Source organism: Leuciscus leuciscus, assembly GCF_965113295.1.
Source record: "Leuciscus leuciscus genome assembly, chromosome: 20".
NCBI classification, from domain to species: Eukaryota; Metazoa; Chordata; class Actinopteri; order Cypriniformes; family Leuciscidae; genus Leuciscus; species Leuciscus leuciscus.
The window spans coordinates 32,797,254-32,813,432 of record NC_138744.1 but is presented as its reverse complement, the minus strand read 5'-3'; the positions used below and the strand labels follow the sequence as shown (position 1 = coordinate 32,813,432).

Here is a 16,179-nt window from a genome sequence, read left to right as displayed (position 1 = left end):
AACACTACCTTTCAAAATATTTATTCATAAAGGATGCATTAAATTGATCAATAACAAAAGTGTAACAAAAGGTTTATATTGCATATAAAGGTAGCAACTTAGACATTTCTATGCCTCAAAGTATCCTGAAAAAAATATCAGTTTCCACAAAAATATATATTTTCAAAATTTTTTTCAATTCTTGTCAACAAAACATGTACAAATAGGCTACTGAAGACATATTTATATACTTTGTCAAATACAAATCTTGTCTATTATTAATCACAGTCAGACAGATTAGATATGAATATTATCTTCTTGTGACTCATTGTGTTAAGCAATAACTTACAGAAGCATCAGTTTATCAAGTATTGATTATTGCTGCCTTGATACTTCCGCATTTGTCTGTATATAGGATGTTGTAGTCCACTGAGTAATGTTTGACTTTAGAAAGCAAGCGCGTAGTAACCTTACAAAACTACAATTCCCATAATGCACTGCTCCCTAAACGTGCCTCATCTACGCCGGTTTGACGCTGTTTTGACGGGTCCAGCCGAGAGAGTCCACTTCACCTGAACTTCTTCACTGCTGTGAAGATTTTAACCTATTAGTGGTCAGTCACATTCATTTTCATATCACCTAACAATGATTTTGTCGTGCCGAGGCTTTTAAATACACTGATGTGAACACGAATAAGAGACGTTAGCTGTGTTGGATGACTTATCATGTGCTGCCAGCTCTGTTCAAATAAGGATTGACCGAAATAACACGTTGTTTAGGTTATAGACCCTGAAAGGGTGGTGAAGTCGTGTTTAATGAGTTATTAACATAATGAAGTTGTTGTAATCACTGTGTTTTCACCATTAGATAAACAAAGACATCCTATAAGGATGTAGTTGTTAAAATATCATGTATATATTAGCATCATAACACGTTCAGGATTAAGTATTAAGTTAAAATGAAGAGGATTCAGACACTTCAACATGTAAATATCATTGCATTCGATAAATCGAAGTGTCATTTATAGTAAAGAATGTTAACACAAGCACACTTTTGAAGCAAGACATTTCACAGTTAAGATTGGTTAAGTTTTAAACACAACTCACTGTGTAAAAATGAAAGAAGGTTTTAAATGATAAAACAATACGTTAGATATACAAACGACATTGTGACATTTTGTGTTTCTCAAACTTTAGTGGAATAGATCATCTTGTTGGTTATTAATATTAAAAACCAGAATAAGTTGGATTTTGGCCATATATTTCATTAATTTCAAAGCACCTTTTTAAGGTTTTTCCTCTCAGTCATCTGTTGTTATTTGGTGTCAGGTGTTAAGCATCCTTATTGAAATGAATGTATATGATGTATCCCAGGGGTGTCCAGTCCTGCTCCTGGAGGGTCGTTAGCTGCGTCCCAATTAGCCTAATGCTATGCTGTAAAAGTACTGTTTTTGTCACGGGATGGAGTGAGGAAACATCAATTTGAGTATTGAGAATCACCCACGGATCTGCACTTCAGGTTCTAACCGGGTAAAAGTAAAAGTAGACCACCCAGGAAACTTTGCAATACTCATTTCAATGAACTATAATTTGGGACACACTATTTCTAGTTTTCGACACAGCAAAGGTCCTGCAGACTTCAGCTCCAACCCCAATTAAACACACCTGGACCAGCTACTCAAGGTCTTACTCGAGGTGCGTTTACACCATGTTCTCGTTATTACAGCTTGTAAGATGGGATTTTTCTGAGAGCTTCGACTTGTACCACGTGACCCCTGCAGATTCATTTAGGCATTGATCCAAATGCATAATTCCCAGTTCGAGGGCATGATATAACGTCACTTGTTGTCATCTCCAGACTACGAGAATTACGACATGGCGTGAACGCAGAATTAGCGAATGTTTAGGCGAGTTGGAGCTAAACTGCAGGACAGTGGCCCTCCAGGACAGCCCTGATCTTTACTGTCGGCTCTATTAAACACACATTAAGGGCCTGTCTGTATTCACGCTGATCATCTGTCCCACATGAACAGGTCCTGCGGCGTGACCATGGCTCCCCCTCGGCTCACTGGAGCCCTGCGCTCCTTCTCCACCGTCAGCAAGCAGGACGATTCAACACAAGACCTTTATGATCTGAAGGTAAGACAACATCAATCCAACTTAAACCTTGCTTTATTTTTTGTTATTTTGCCATATTTAAGTTGAATAGATAGCAACTATCTGTGTGTGTGTACATCAAAATAGAAATCAACTGATGTGATCATATGCATGTGTAAATAAAAATCCAATCACAATTAAGTGCCAAAACTACCACATGTATTGGATTATTTTTTTTTTTTTCATTAAGTACATTCTTTAATTGATTATATATAGCATAAAACTCCGTATGGATCCTATCGGCTGTTGTCAGACTCCTTGTGCATACAAAAATATTCCTGTATTATTACAATTAATGGCAAAAGAAATGTTTGGAAATGTAAACTGATATTTCCTACTGACACACTACAGCAAAATATATAAATAACTGGCTTAAAACAAATTTTTTTGGGTGAAAATACTAACGTGCCTAAGACTTTTGCACAGTACTCTACATATGTTCATAATTTGTAAGTTAGTGTGAGTTATACATTTTTGTTTAATGTTTTAGACTTATGTACCCATACAATAAATAAATAATCAAGCAAAAATAGATCTGACAGTAGTGCAATTCTAATGCTTAGTTTAATAATAGTTTATATTAATAGTTATGAATTGTATTCGTTTCAGTGTCAATCAAACCTGTCTTAGGTATAGGCTAGTGGTATAAGTGTACAAGCTCTTAGTGCTTTTATTTTTAGCGTTTTAAGTGCTGGGGAGACCTTTAAAGACTTGATCATTCATAATAATTCATGATATTTATAGTAGATGCTGATATCCCTCATTCAGAGAATTTAAACCAATTAGTTAGTGATGTTTTCTATTGCAGGGTTAGTACAATTACTATTGCTTGGAGAATTTGAGATTTGAACAAGGCCCTAACCCTAAGTATTAAACCTGAGCGTTGCTATCTAACTCTATTTGTGCTTTTGCTGAAACGTTTGGGGATGGTAAGATTGTTTTTTACTTTGATGAAAGAAGTCTCTTATTGCTCACCATGGCTGCCTTTATTTGATCATCACACAGTAAAAACAGTAGGGTTGTGTGATATGACTACATTAGATTGTTAGTATCGTACTGAACGACAGTGCACATTAATTTGCATTTCTATGGCTATTTTTTTATTATTACTGTTCTTGATTATTGTCTCTATCGCGATTACGCTCACGTGACATTGCAGTAAACAGCTGGGAAAAGATTAGATATATGTCATTATATTGGATCAGTGCATTTGTTCCTTAAAGTGACAGCAGCCTAAAACCTGCTACTGTTATTAACAGGGCTCTACACTTACTTTTTGAACAAGGAGCACTGGTGCGCCTAAATAAAAAAATTTAGGAGCACAGACAAATATTTGGGGGCACAGTCATTTTTGTTGTATAAGTTTATCATTATAGAGCATGTGAGCGGAGTGGAGCGGGAGCGAGCGGGGAGCGCGAGCGGGCGGATCTTGGACAGAGCGCAGAGCGGCAATTTCAAAAGGACGGAGCGTCACCCTATTTCCCGCTCCAATTCCGCTCCGCTCACGCCACGCATCAGTCAAAAAATGCGCCATGAACAAGAAAAAACATATATAGGCATAGCCTTAGTCGCACTGGACTATAAGTCGCATTTATTTAGAAATTTATTTCACAAAAAAACAAAAAACAAACAATGTTACAGATGGGACAGTTCTCCGTTACGGACGTGAGCGCTCTGAAAGCAGCACTAAAAGACTGCTTTAAAACTTTCACTGAGACCTCAAACAGAAAGCACAAAGCCTGTCTTTAAATTTAATTTCGTTTTGTATTAATTGTATCTTAATTTTGATCAGTGTTTCATCAACCAATTGTCTGTATTTAATAAATAAGTAAATATATTAGAAAACAGATAATCACGACACGAAGGCGCCGGCGGGTGAACCTGGAGTTTGTCTCATAAATGAACCAAAACTCAGCGTATAGCCTACTTGCCTGACAGACCTGAGACATATATATAAAGCTTGAAATGTCTACTTTTAAACAGAACAATTCAAAACGAAAGAAAACAGACTGCTCTCTTATAATCCGTATGAAATGTGCATTTCTCTCTGGGGCGTTCAATACTGCGAAGATCGCGAGTCAGCATCTTTCCAGCCGACACAGACATAAAAAAAATGGTTTATTAGTAAACAATTAAAATGTCTCCTGCTATATTTTACATATTCATAATCATTAATTTTGCCGGTTCGTTGTGACAGCTTTTAGGTTCGTTATTGGCAGTGCCACCCTTAGGCCTACATGTTACATGAACGCATCAGCACCGAAAACATGGAGATTTTTTTCTTTTGGGGGCATTTTGTTTGTGTTCAGACTTTCTCAGTTGTCTTTAGGCGCGATGTTAGAGGACGCTGCTAATAAAGTTGCTAGTATGGCCTACACATATTGGATTCACGTTTATTATTATAGGCTATTTTAAAAAAATACCCCATTTTTTATGCCGTTCGTATTATTTTATTTTGTTGTATTTATCCGCCACACCTTGGCCGGTTCGTGAAAATATTGTCTGATATTAAACCGGTCCGTGACGCAAAAAAGGTTGGGGACCGCTACAAGTGATATACATGTAGATTTTGTTCCTTTTTTTGGAGCGAGCGGGGGGCGATTTGAGTGGAGCGCGAAGCAAACTGCGTTGAGCGCTGAGCGAAAATGAGCGGAGCGGCCTGATGTAGCTTTGAGCGGGGAGCGGAGGGGTGAACAGTTCCGTGAGCGATGAGCGGAGATTCTCACCGCTCCACTCCGCTCATATGCTCTGCTAGCTACTGAAGATTTAGGCCTAAATAACTGATCTCCCGGTAATATAGTGTCCTACTCTGCCCCTCCTCATGATGATGTATTTGCAGCTGTTTCTATAGAAAAATGCTGTGTCAATCGCACGAGTGCGCCCAAATATTTTTTCACGTTTGCCACGCCGAAATATTTACTCGCATGTGCGAGTGAAATGGGCGCACTGTAGAGCCCTGATTAATGTTTCAAAAAACAAAAGAAAAAGAGAACTAATATTCATTTAAGAAGCAATATGCATTAATTGCTACAAATTAATGTTAAATTGCTAAAACTACAAAAGTGGTTTTACCCACTGCAGTTCATTTCACATATAACTTTCTTATTGTATTTTATTGTTTGCAATTTGTATCTTTGTTCGTATTTTTAATGCACGTAAAATAAAGTGAAGTAAGTTTTTGGTCACACCGCCCACCCATACTTTGGTCTAAATAGTCTGTCATTATGTTTTATTTTATGTTTTCTTACAGGCATAAATGGGGTCCAAAATGGTTTGGGAAAAAAGATATAGCAGAAATAGCTTTCTGGCAAAAGAAATATGAAATACGGTTAATACAGCTACTCCACTAAAATAAAACAAAATACTGTAAGATATGCTACCCTTGAAATCCAGTCATAAAATGGTGGTGTAACAAGTGTGTCACTTATTACAGGATCAACCAATCTTAATGCCAAGTGTAAACAGGGCCGTAGAGACTTGGATATGGGATTTTTAAGATTGGACCCTTAGGTAATGATTCACACAACCCTAAAAATGCATAATAATATCCTGGTGCCTTCCTACAACACCATAGCATCATGGCAACAAGCCTCAGAAAAAGTAAGAACTAGCCGTTTAGATGTTATCTGCCCAAGCAATGTCTAAAGTGTTTTATTTAACAATCACCTGTAGTCATGTCCAAGACTGGGCACAGAAAGTTAGGAAATTTAACCAATCGATTAGCCGTAATATATGGATTAAAGTGGACTTAAGGTCACAGATAAATCTACAAAGTGCTGTTTTATGCTGATAATATCAGCCTACTGATTTATATCGCTCTAATTAATAGCTAAAAACAGCTTTTTTCTCTTTGTAATCTGATGTCCTCTGTCTGTACTTCATTTAATCATGTTTCTCCGACCTTGAGAGTGTGATTCATAGTGTATTATATGAGCTCTGACTGCTCAGTTTCTCTTTAATCTCTCTTTCTCTCTTGACTTTGCTTTTATTGGGGTTTTACGGAAGCAGAAGGCTCCATCTTGGTTCAGTGAAACCTCTTTTCCTCGTCTGTAAATGCAGATTTCTTTATCGTTGCGCTGCCGGTTTTGGGCGGAGAGCAAAGGGTGCAGGTTTTTCCCAGCGCTCACTCATAATGCTGAGTTTGAGAGGCCGCTGAAGTGCTGATACAATGGTGTGGTGTTAATTTACTCACTGGCCCGGTGACATGACCTATTGAGCACACATCACAAACTGAGGCGCTTATTAAAATAACCCTTTTACTGTACCCTTCAGCTGTATGACGTACAACTCGTTTCATTAATGTTTTACAGAGTTTCAGGCCCTCAATTAGTTACATTTTTAATTCACTAGTCTCACATAGGGATGGGCCAATTGTAAATTAGAATACAATGCGTTACGTAAACGCACCTAGTGTTCCTCATTTAAATAATTAATACGCAGAATAAAGGGGCGGAGCCTGGTTGAGTGAGTTAGTAGTGTGTTGAAACTGGCGGTTATGGAAAGGGGCGGGACATTTCCGAAAAATGCTTGAAGCGGTTGATCAATCACAACACACGGATCCAGCTGACCAATCAGAGCACAGTGTGCTTTTCGGAAGGAGGGGCTTCATAGAGACAGGAACTAAACAGAGCGTTACTGACAAACAGGGAAGAGAGGAGATTAAACAATGGAGAATATGGGGAAATAATGTGTTTATTCGACATTCAAGCATGGAAACCTGTTCTTGTAGAGACCCAAAAACATAATCAAGATTTTGAAAAAGGGCATAGTGTGGATTCTAATAATATAAAATGTACCCAAATATATATATTTTTTATTTACCCCAAATAAATGGTTAACATTTGTATTAAATGCTGCTGACTTTTTAAATCGGATGAACAACCAAAGTCCATTAGATTAAAAAAATAAATAAAAATAGTTATAAGAAGTAAAGTACAGTGTTTTAAAATTATAATAATATGTCACAGTATTACTGTTGTACTGCTATTTTTTGTATCTAATAAATGCAGCCTGGGTGATTTCTTTCAAAAAGATCTTAAAGAATCTTAAATCTTACCTTTTGAATGTTAGTGTACATCAAACATCATACATGAAAAATGCTTCTGTGAACATTTTTGAGTATGATGCAAATGCATCAGAGATGTATTACTGCATATATTATTACATCTGTCTTATTAACACTTGCATAGTTGGTTAGAAGTGCTTGCAGAACTAATCAAATGATGCCGCCTTTACGACACCTAATGGCAAAATAAAAAGCCAGCTCAGTCATTGCACATATATCATGAATATTCAGAATATCATTATTATAATGAACACACATAAATGGTGTTCATTGAAATGTCCTTACTGTTTGAATTTAAGCTTTGTCAATCTTTTTGCAGACCAAGCGCCTGAAACGGCAGGAAATATTTGCCCGAGACGGTCTAACATGGCAGAAGATTGTTCAGTTCTTCACACAACATCTGGAGAAGAAAGATCAGCCAGCGGCCACTCGCGAGCTGAAGAACATCCTCCAAGCTGCCAAACAAATCGGTAGGTATTTGGCTACTATACAATGGCAGAGGGAGGCGAGACGCGAGTGTGAGTATTTAAAAATACTCCAACTACTTTAAAGCTGCAGTCCGTAGTTTTTCCTCTTTGTCGCCATCTCTGTTCGAAATCTGCAATTGCAGTTATTCGCGGAATTATCAACTTTACGTGGGTTGTGCCTCGGCACTGCACAGCGCGGACGAATCCAGTGTTTTGAGGAGAATGTGTGGCTGTCAATCACCGCGCCGGTGGTGTGGATACTGGCATTCGCAATCACAGATACTACTTTTTGGAAGTATGACCAACATAAGAATTTTCACCAGAAAATGTAATCTGAACAAGTAACATCCACTAGTTCTGACCAACTTACACCATGTCCTAACTACACGCTACGCGACGCCGCGACACACGATAAAAGGTATCTTTTCCATGTTAATCAGAGTGTTTGTCCTAACCAGGCGCGACGGCAACACGCGACGATTCTAATTTAGAAACGGTTTCTATTTTTCTGCGACGTTGTGCTGGAACATCAAACACAAAGTGTGGAAATGATAATCTCAGGTACTGTTTATGTGCTTTATTTAATTTTAAAAGCGTGAAATGTGACTTTGAATATCATTTAGTGCTCCAGCTTTGTAGCTGTAAAAAAATTATTCACCTCAGATCTTGAAATTAAACAAATGGAAACATGAACGTTCAAGCTGTGAACACACAAATGTATAATTTGACACATTGTTTTAGTAATTTGTGAATTTGATTATGTAGCTACTTATCCATTTTCTTGCGAGTGCCGTCAAGTTTACTCTCTAGTGCTGTGCACTTGCCGCGAGACTCCGCCCACACGCTGTTCTGATTGGCTGTGATTTTTGATTGACGTTGTGGCGTCTCACAGTCGCGTCGCGTCGCGTCTAGTGTGGACAGACACACTGCCTGTCGCTGGAATTTTATCGCGTCGCGTGTAGTTAGGACACGGTGTAAGGGGAAAAAAGCATAGCAGTAACTCACGCTGATTAAATCTAACGATCGCTTATCATATCACCTCAAATCGTGCAAATTATACTTTATCAAATTGTTGATGTTAACGACATCAGCATTGCGTGACTACATTTAATGCCCTTCCGATATTATCGCTGTCAGGCCGTCAGGGTTGCAGTCTGTTTTTTTCTTTAGCCACTCCGAAGTCCGAAGTCTTTTGCATTTTACAGCGGGTGGATCTCCAGTTGTCACTGGTGATTGTCGATTGAACCTTTCTGGATCCTCCATCAAATTGATAAGTGTAATTATATCAAGTGCTGTGAGAAAAGGCTATAAATCTCCACCTCCAACATCCTCACACTCATAGTCTACTAGCCGAGACTCTTCTTTATGTGGACAGATGTGACGTAATGACGCAAAGACATGCTCGAATTTCCCGCGGAAATCCACCAGTACCACTGGAGTTAAAAACATTATTACAAACCTTTGAGCGGTTTGAATCTAGCTACGGCAAGCAGAGAGTTTTGAACACTGGCTGGTTATGTACCTGCTAAAAACCTGATTTTTTTTTTGTAATGCTCAAATTTATTTAAAAGTTACGGACTGCAGCTTTAAAAGCCTACATCTGGGCACATTTCGGCTTTTATGAACAGCCTGGTAAGCACGACCTGGAGAAGACACACGCTGTGTGTAAATTATGTCACGCACAAATAAAATATGCAGGGGTTAATACCACTAACTTGAGAAACCACGTCAGCCGTTTTCACCCCGAGCTGTTAGCGCCGGGCAGAGCTACGGTCTCGTGTCGTGGACCAATGGCAGCCATCACTTGTAGCATTTACTTTTGTGTGTTCGAAATGCTCCTGTTGTCTTCTGTGCCCAGACTTGAGTTTTGTTTGATACGTTCAAGATGCGTGTTTTCTTTGAGCAGGTCAAATTAAAGGTTCAGTTCATATATCTGACTGCTTGGATTTATTGACAGAATTGTATACATGTGAAGTTAAATTGAAAATTGAGGATGCAGTGCATCGTGATATCGAATTGAACTGAATCGATGACATGATGACATGTAGGTTCACACCCCTATTGCAGAGAGCTTCATTAATTGTAATGGAAGTTATTTAGTTTTGTGATCTGACAAATCGGTTGCTTCTTGTGTAGATGTAGTTTAACTCTAGATTGTTTACGGTAGTAAAAAATGCCAAATGTGAGTATATTGAATATTTTATGACCGTTTCAGACATGGTTAATTCAGTCATATTTATAAAGCTGTTATGCTGCTATGTAAAGCTATTTTTGCACTGATGACAATCACATTTACATTTACATTTACATTTAGTCATTTAGCAGACGCTTTTATCCAAAGCGACTTACAGATTAGGACAAAATTAAGCGAGTCATCATGAAGAGGCAAAAACAACGCAAGTAGTGCTCAAAAAACAAAGTTCAGGCATTATTCAGAGTAGCATAAACCCGACAAGTGAGGTTTTAAAGGGAAGGGGAAGGATTTTTTTATTTTATTATTATTTTTAATTTTTTAAATAAGGTTAAGTGCTCACGGAAGAGATTGGTTTTCAGCTGTCTTTTGAATGTTGTCAGGGATTCTGCATTCCGGATGAGGGTGGGGAGAGCGTTCCACCAGCATGGAACTGTGAATGAGAATGTTCTGGAAAGTGATTTTGTGGCTTTCTGTGATGGAACCACGAGACGTCGCTCTTTGACCGATCGTAGGCTTCTGGTAGGGATGTAGACCCGTAGGATTGAGTGAAAGTAGGAGGGAGCTGAGCCTGTGATAGTTCTGTAAGCAAGCGTCAATGCCTTGAACTTGATGCGAGCAGCGAGAGGTAGCCAGTGCAGAGAGGTGAACAGAGGAGTGACGTGGGCCCTCTTGGGCTCGTTGAAGACAAGACGAGCTGCAGCATTCTGAATCATTTGTAGAGGTTTGGTTGCATATGATGGAAGTCCGGCCAGAAGAGCATTGCAGTAGTCAAGCCTAGAAATGACCAGGGCCTGGACGAGAAGTTGTGTTGCATGCTCAGTTAGGAAAGGCCTGATCTTCCTGATGTTGTGCAGTGCAAACCTGCATGATCGAGCTGTCTTTGAAATGTGATCTGTGAAGGTCAGCTGGTCATCAAACGTTACTCCAAGATTTCTCAGAATTCTGAATCAGAATTGAATCAGAATTCAATTATTATTATTCCTCATTATTCTATGAATAATATTTTGGTTACACTTTATTTTAATGTGTCCTTGTTACAGTGTAATTATACATTTAAGCATTGAGTAATATTATTTACAGGTATATTTACATGTATATAAAATGTATATAATATTTACAGGTCTCTTTTGTAAAAGAGATTTTAATCTCTCAATGAGACTTCATGGTAAAATAAAGGTAAATAAAATAACATACATGTACTATAGGGTTGTTAGGATTAGGTTTGGTTTAGGGTTAGTTGCATGTAATTATGCATAATTTATAGTTATTACTATAGAAACTACATTTAACAAGGACACTGTAAAATAAAGTGTTACCAATATTTTAATTATTATAATAAATTATAATATAATTTCAACATTCTGTGTGATGCTCTGCATATTGTATTAGAATAATAATTTAACTTCTAAGAAAGTTAATAGATTATTTGGGGTTATTTTTACTTTAAAATGTGTCTTGGACATCAAACATATAGTGAAGATCTAATGAAATAACATTGAAAATTTCACTTTGAATCAGTAATCACTATTTTTGTCCGATGTCTACATCTCTTTTGGCAGCAATTGGCTTGAATGTATTTTGGTCTTATTCCCCTTATATAACAGAATCATTTCATTGATTTTTATTTTTAATTTTTAAATAATCATCTTGAATAAACCTCTTGCTCCAGGTCAGATAATAACATCCAGTTTCTTCTAAAACACAACATTGTATTGATAGACATTGTGCTCACAGCCTGAACATTGATTTATGCATGCTGAAGTCTTTATCAATTTTTTTATGTTTACTTTTCTGGGCCTATGGGCATCAACAGTCCTTTGTTTTACTCAGCCATCACATGTTGTGAAAAACAAAATATATAAAAAAATATATATAATTTATAGGCAGCCAATTATCATCTCATTGATTAAGTGATAATTTTGCCTCCATTTCGTCACATTTTGTGGCGTAGTGGTTATGGCTGAGTGTTAATTATATAAAAAACAATAGGGTAACACTTTATTTTACAGTGTCCTTGTTACATATGTTACATGTATTTACCATAGTAATAACATTAAATGATGCATAATTACATGCAACTGACCCTCAACCAAACCCTAATCCTACCCTAACCCTATAGTAAGTACATGTAGTTGCTTAATATTACTCAGTACTTAAACATATAATTACACTGTAACAATGACACCTTAAAATAAAGTGCAACCCAGTAGATAGAGGTATAATTTATAAAATATGAAACAAAATATCTTCAGAGGATTATGTATAAAGCACCCTATGAAGCTCTCCATATCAATATTCAATTCAGTGATGTTTTAGCATATGTCTTCAGGTTAACCGTCTGTCAAAATAGATTTCCTTTTGCAGCAACTTTGCTGTGGTTCATTTTCTGCCTAATACCATGAAGAACTAATCAAATCCAGCACTAATAGTAGTTACTGAACCACCTTAAGGTCAGGATCATTCTCCACATGTCAGCAACTCACTTAGCATCTAATGATTCATGATTATATGGCCACACTTCACCTCAATGCCATTCAGTTGTCCTGATGAATTTAATCCAATTTGATAAGTCCCTCGTAACTCTGCTGTGGTTAAATAACCACGGATGGTCTTTCTCTGCCACTATGTTTAATCGTGAACTCCCAGGATCTTGTAGGACTATTCCACAACCATGTTCTCTCTGTTTTTGATCTCTTTGCTTGGTGAAGTGGACAGCAGACAGAATGGCAGTCGTAACCCCCTTTTCAAACGTCACAGTGGAAAAGGTTCTTCGGTGTGATTGAGTTTCTGTTGGAACAAATGTCTTTTGTCATCAGATAAGACAAAGCCCTGTGAAGAGGAGGGCTTCTCATCGGCCACTGGTTCACTCTAATCAATGGAAACTCTTTTCTTCCTGAATCTCACTTCTGAGAAGTAAGTGTGACGTACCATAGAAATTCTTGAAAAACTTTGGCCTTTCTGTCACCTCCTCTGGCTTCTGTCAAGCTTCACCAAGACCTAAGGTGCATCCCGATTCTTTTAATTGTAAAAGAGAAGAAAATTCCAATTAATATCGATGCACTCAATTAACCGAAGAAAAAGAAGTGTGTAATGTTGGAAACTTAAAGCCCCCCCCCCCCCCCCCCCCGTAAAATGTTCCGATCCGTGGCTCAAAAAACGTAGTATGATCCGAACCGTGAGTTTTGTGATCCGTTGAACCGCTAATATTTTTACATTTTGGCTTAAATGTAATTAATCTCTTTTGTCTGTTCCACACAAAGCTAGCATGTGGTTTCAGAAGACTTGTGCGTCTGAAATCACGCACTGTCGAAGTAGGCACTGCATTTGAATTTCAATTTACTTTGCAATCATTAAAAAGTATGTTCTATATAGTATGAATAGAAATTCAGACGTACTACATCCGACATGTTGTTACTGTCATGTGACCTACTAGCGTCAGTTGCGTCGCTTCATAAATCCTCTCCCGTGGCCTCATGGGATAGGAAAGTGTCCATCGAATGCACACTTCAAGAATCTCGGCTGAACTAGTGAGCCATCCGGGGACTTTTCGCTTACTGTTTTTCGAATACTGTGTATTCGGACATACTACTCTTGGCGTACTGCATTTCATATACTATTTAGTAGGAAATTATTTTATTTTGGACGCAGGAATGGAATGTATTAGTGGTGCTTGTTTTGGCATGCATTATCTTGGGAACAGGTATTTTACAGGTACTTGCTGTCTTTTGTCCTACACAAGATCCTAACAGAAATCAGCATGGTTATTATAAAGGTAGGAGTTTAGCATTAAGAGGTTTCTGTAATATGGATAAAGCAACCACCTAGCAATACCCCAGGAACCACCACAAGTTATACATAGCCAAGCACCACTCACCTTTTTTTTCTTCCAGAAAGTTGGTAAGAAATTGCAGTTTGCAATATCAAGCAGCGTAACCATTTGTTTTGTACATCTAAAAATGACTGGAAGCGGATGAGACCAGAAGCCAGACACTTTCAATTCACAAATGGCCACGTCTGCTCTAATGTTAAAAATAAGGGTTATTGTCTGTGTTTAGTGCAGGCTAATTCAGAATATTTGCATGTGTTTTTGTGTGTATGATCAAATTAATGTGTTCCTTTTTACATGTTTGCAGTTGGTACGGATTTTGGGCAGGACACCATTGAAAGTGCTGGAGTCTTCTTATTTAAAACATTCCACAACAAAGACCAGATCGGTCATGAGGAAACCAGGGCCATAAAACAGATGTTTGGACCTTTTCCGGCGTCTCCTGCCGAGTTGTGTTGTGCAGCGGTGGGTCGTTTAGTGGCCCAGATTGGAGAATCTCAGGTGGATGCTTTCATCCAAACACAGAGTTCTCTCAAGACGGTGAACAGTGGGTCTGTCTTTGGACGAAACATTGCTTTCTCATTTGACACGTATGCGCTGGATGCTCACGACACTATGCCCTGTTCAGAGGGGACTGATATGGATCAGGCCATGGACTTTCACAGCTTCCTAAATCATCATGTGGGTGAGCGGAGGACTGGAGCTGAGAGAGATGATGCTTATTCAGCGGAAGAACTGGAGCAGAGAAACGCAGACAGCTCCATCCTTAGACAAGAGGTGGAGAAATACCTGAACGATGGAAATATGGTCTCGTCCAGTGTCGAAGAGCTCTCCACCTCGCTTTTTGAGATGCTTGCCTCCACAAGGAGTGACGACGAGCTACAAAACGAGGTGAGAAATGTTTGTAAATAAATATATGACATGATTGGTTACTAGTGTTTGATCGGATCTCCATGTACATCATATACCGTATGAAGATCACATATTTCTGATTGAAAATAGAAGTTGGGAGGGGACATATGTGACCCTGGACCACAAAACCAGTCACATGGGTACATTTTGAGATGTGTTAATTATTGAGATTTGACATTGAATTTGAGATGAATACATCATTGTTTGTTAGGATAGGGCAATATTTGGCCGAGATACACCTATTGAAAATCTGGAATCTGAGGGCACAAAAAAATCGAAACATTGAGAAAATCTCCTTTAAAGTTGTCCATTTACGTTCACGGTTGTGCTGCATTCACTCACAAAAATAAATGTTTTATATATTTACGGTAGGAAATTTACTAAATATCTTCATGGAACATGATCTTTACTTAATATCGTAATGATTTTTGAAAAATCTATAATTTTGACCCATACAATGTATTGTTGGCTATTGCCACAAATATACCCGTGCGACTTGTGTCTGGTTTTGTGATCCAGGGTCACATATTGGTTTGCACTTATTCTTAATTACAGTCCATATGTTGTCACTCACAAAGTAGACAGGTTTCTTGGAATTAATTGTTTATTAAATATTAAAAGACTTGTTTAAATAATAAAAATAGGAATATGCTGAATGCTGACGAAGAAGGTTAGCATTTCTATTATTAAAAAAGCCAAAAGCAATAATACATTCATATACCATTTACTTACATTGTTTAACGGTTTTGTCAAATAATTTGTTAGACGGAACTGTTTAACAATGACAGTAAGCTAATAAAGACAGAGAAGAAGAGCTCCTGTGCTTCTGCACTCTGGCGGTGCCGTTCTCGGTCAAAATAAATGTCCACATTTGGACATGATCAGCAGAAATCACGTATTAGCTAAACAGAAAAACCTACTGGCTGATGGCGCTAATAAAAAAAGCGAAACATCTGCCGATAAATTGACCTTGCCGATACGGCTCTCAATTTTTTTTTTATTACAGCATGAAATAAACATGGATGAACACCGGGAGGAATGTTGAAAGATAAAACTGAAATGAATCCTGTCTCGTGTAATCGCTCAATCAGAGTTTCAACTGGTGAAAGACTTCAATAAAACAGAAAAAATAACTCTAGAGAAGAGCATTTAGCTAAATATCATATTCATATTTGATATTTTCGGCCATCCTGAAGTTTCGGTTTTGACCCAGAATTTTGCATCACTAGTTGTAATTACATCTGTTCATGGGAAAAAAGCAGCGGTAATAATTTACGGTGTTAAAATAGTGATATTACATACAATAAATACAACCTTCTGATGCATTAAATGAATAACTAGGAATTTTATAAACATTAAATTGTTCTTCTCCCATTTTCCACCTCCAAATCTTGTGTCGGCTGAGCTTCCCCTGACGAGCCGCCACTGCAAAGATCAGAGGACTGATAAAGAACTGTTCACAAAGGAAAATGGATCACGTTACGTTGTAACCTTATGCCTCAGCAGTAAAGTTCCTATTTGCAAGACCATCTACACATTAATTAATTATATCAATCGCAACTGCTTGTTTGTGACCCTAG

General features: G+C 37.9%; 1 protein-coding gene across 2 annotated transcripts in view; it reads left to right on the top strand.

Annotated features, from left to right (window-relative positions):
* Positions 1-471: 471 nt before the first annotated feature.
* The window catches only part of ascc3 (activating signal cointegrator 1 complex subunit 3), a 238,871-nt gene continuing 223,163 nt past the window's right edge, over positions 472-16,179 (top strand). For both annotated transcript variants that reach the window (XM_082150224.1, XM_082150225.1), the window contains exons 1-4: positions 472-592; positions 2,012-2,117; positions 7,520-7,670; positions 13,995-14,578. In XM_082150224.1, the coding sequence (XP_082006350.1) occupies positions 2,028-2,117; positions 7,520-7,670; positions 13,995-14,578 (825 nt within the window). In that variant the 5' untranslated portion in view covers positions 472-592; positions 2,012-2,027. The remainder of the gene's footprint in view (positions 593-2,011; positions 2,118-7,519; positions 7,671-13,994; positions 14,579-16,179) is intronic.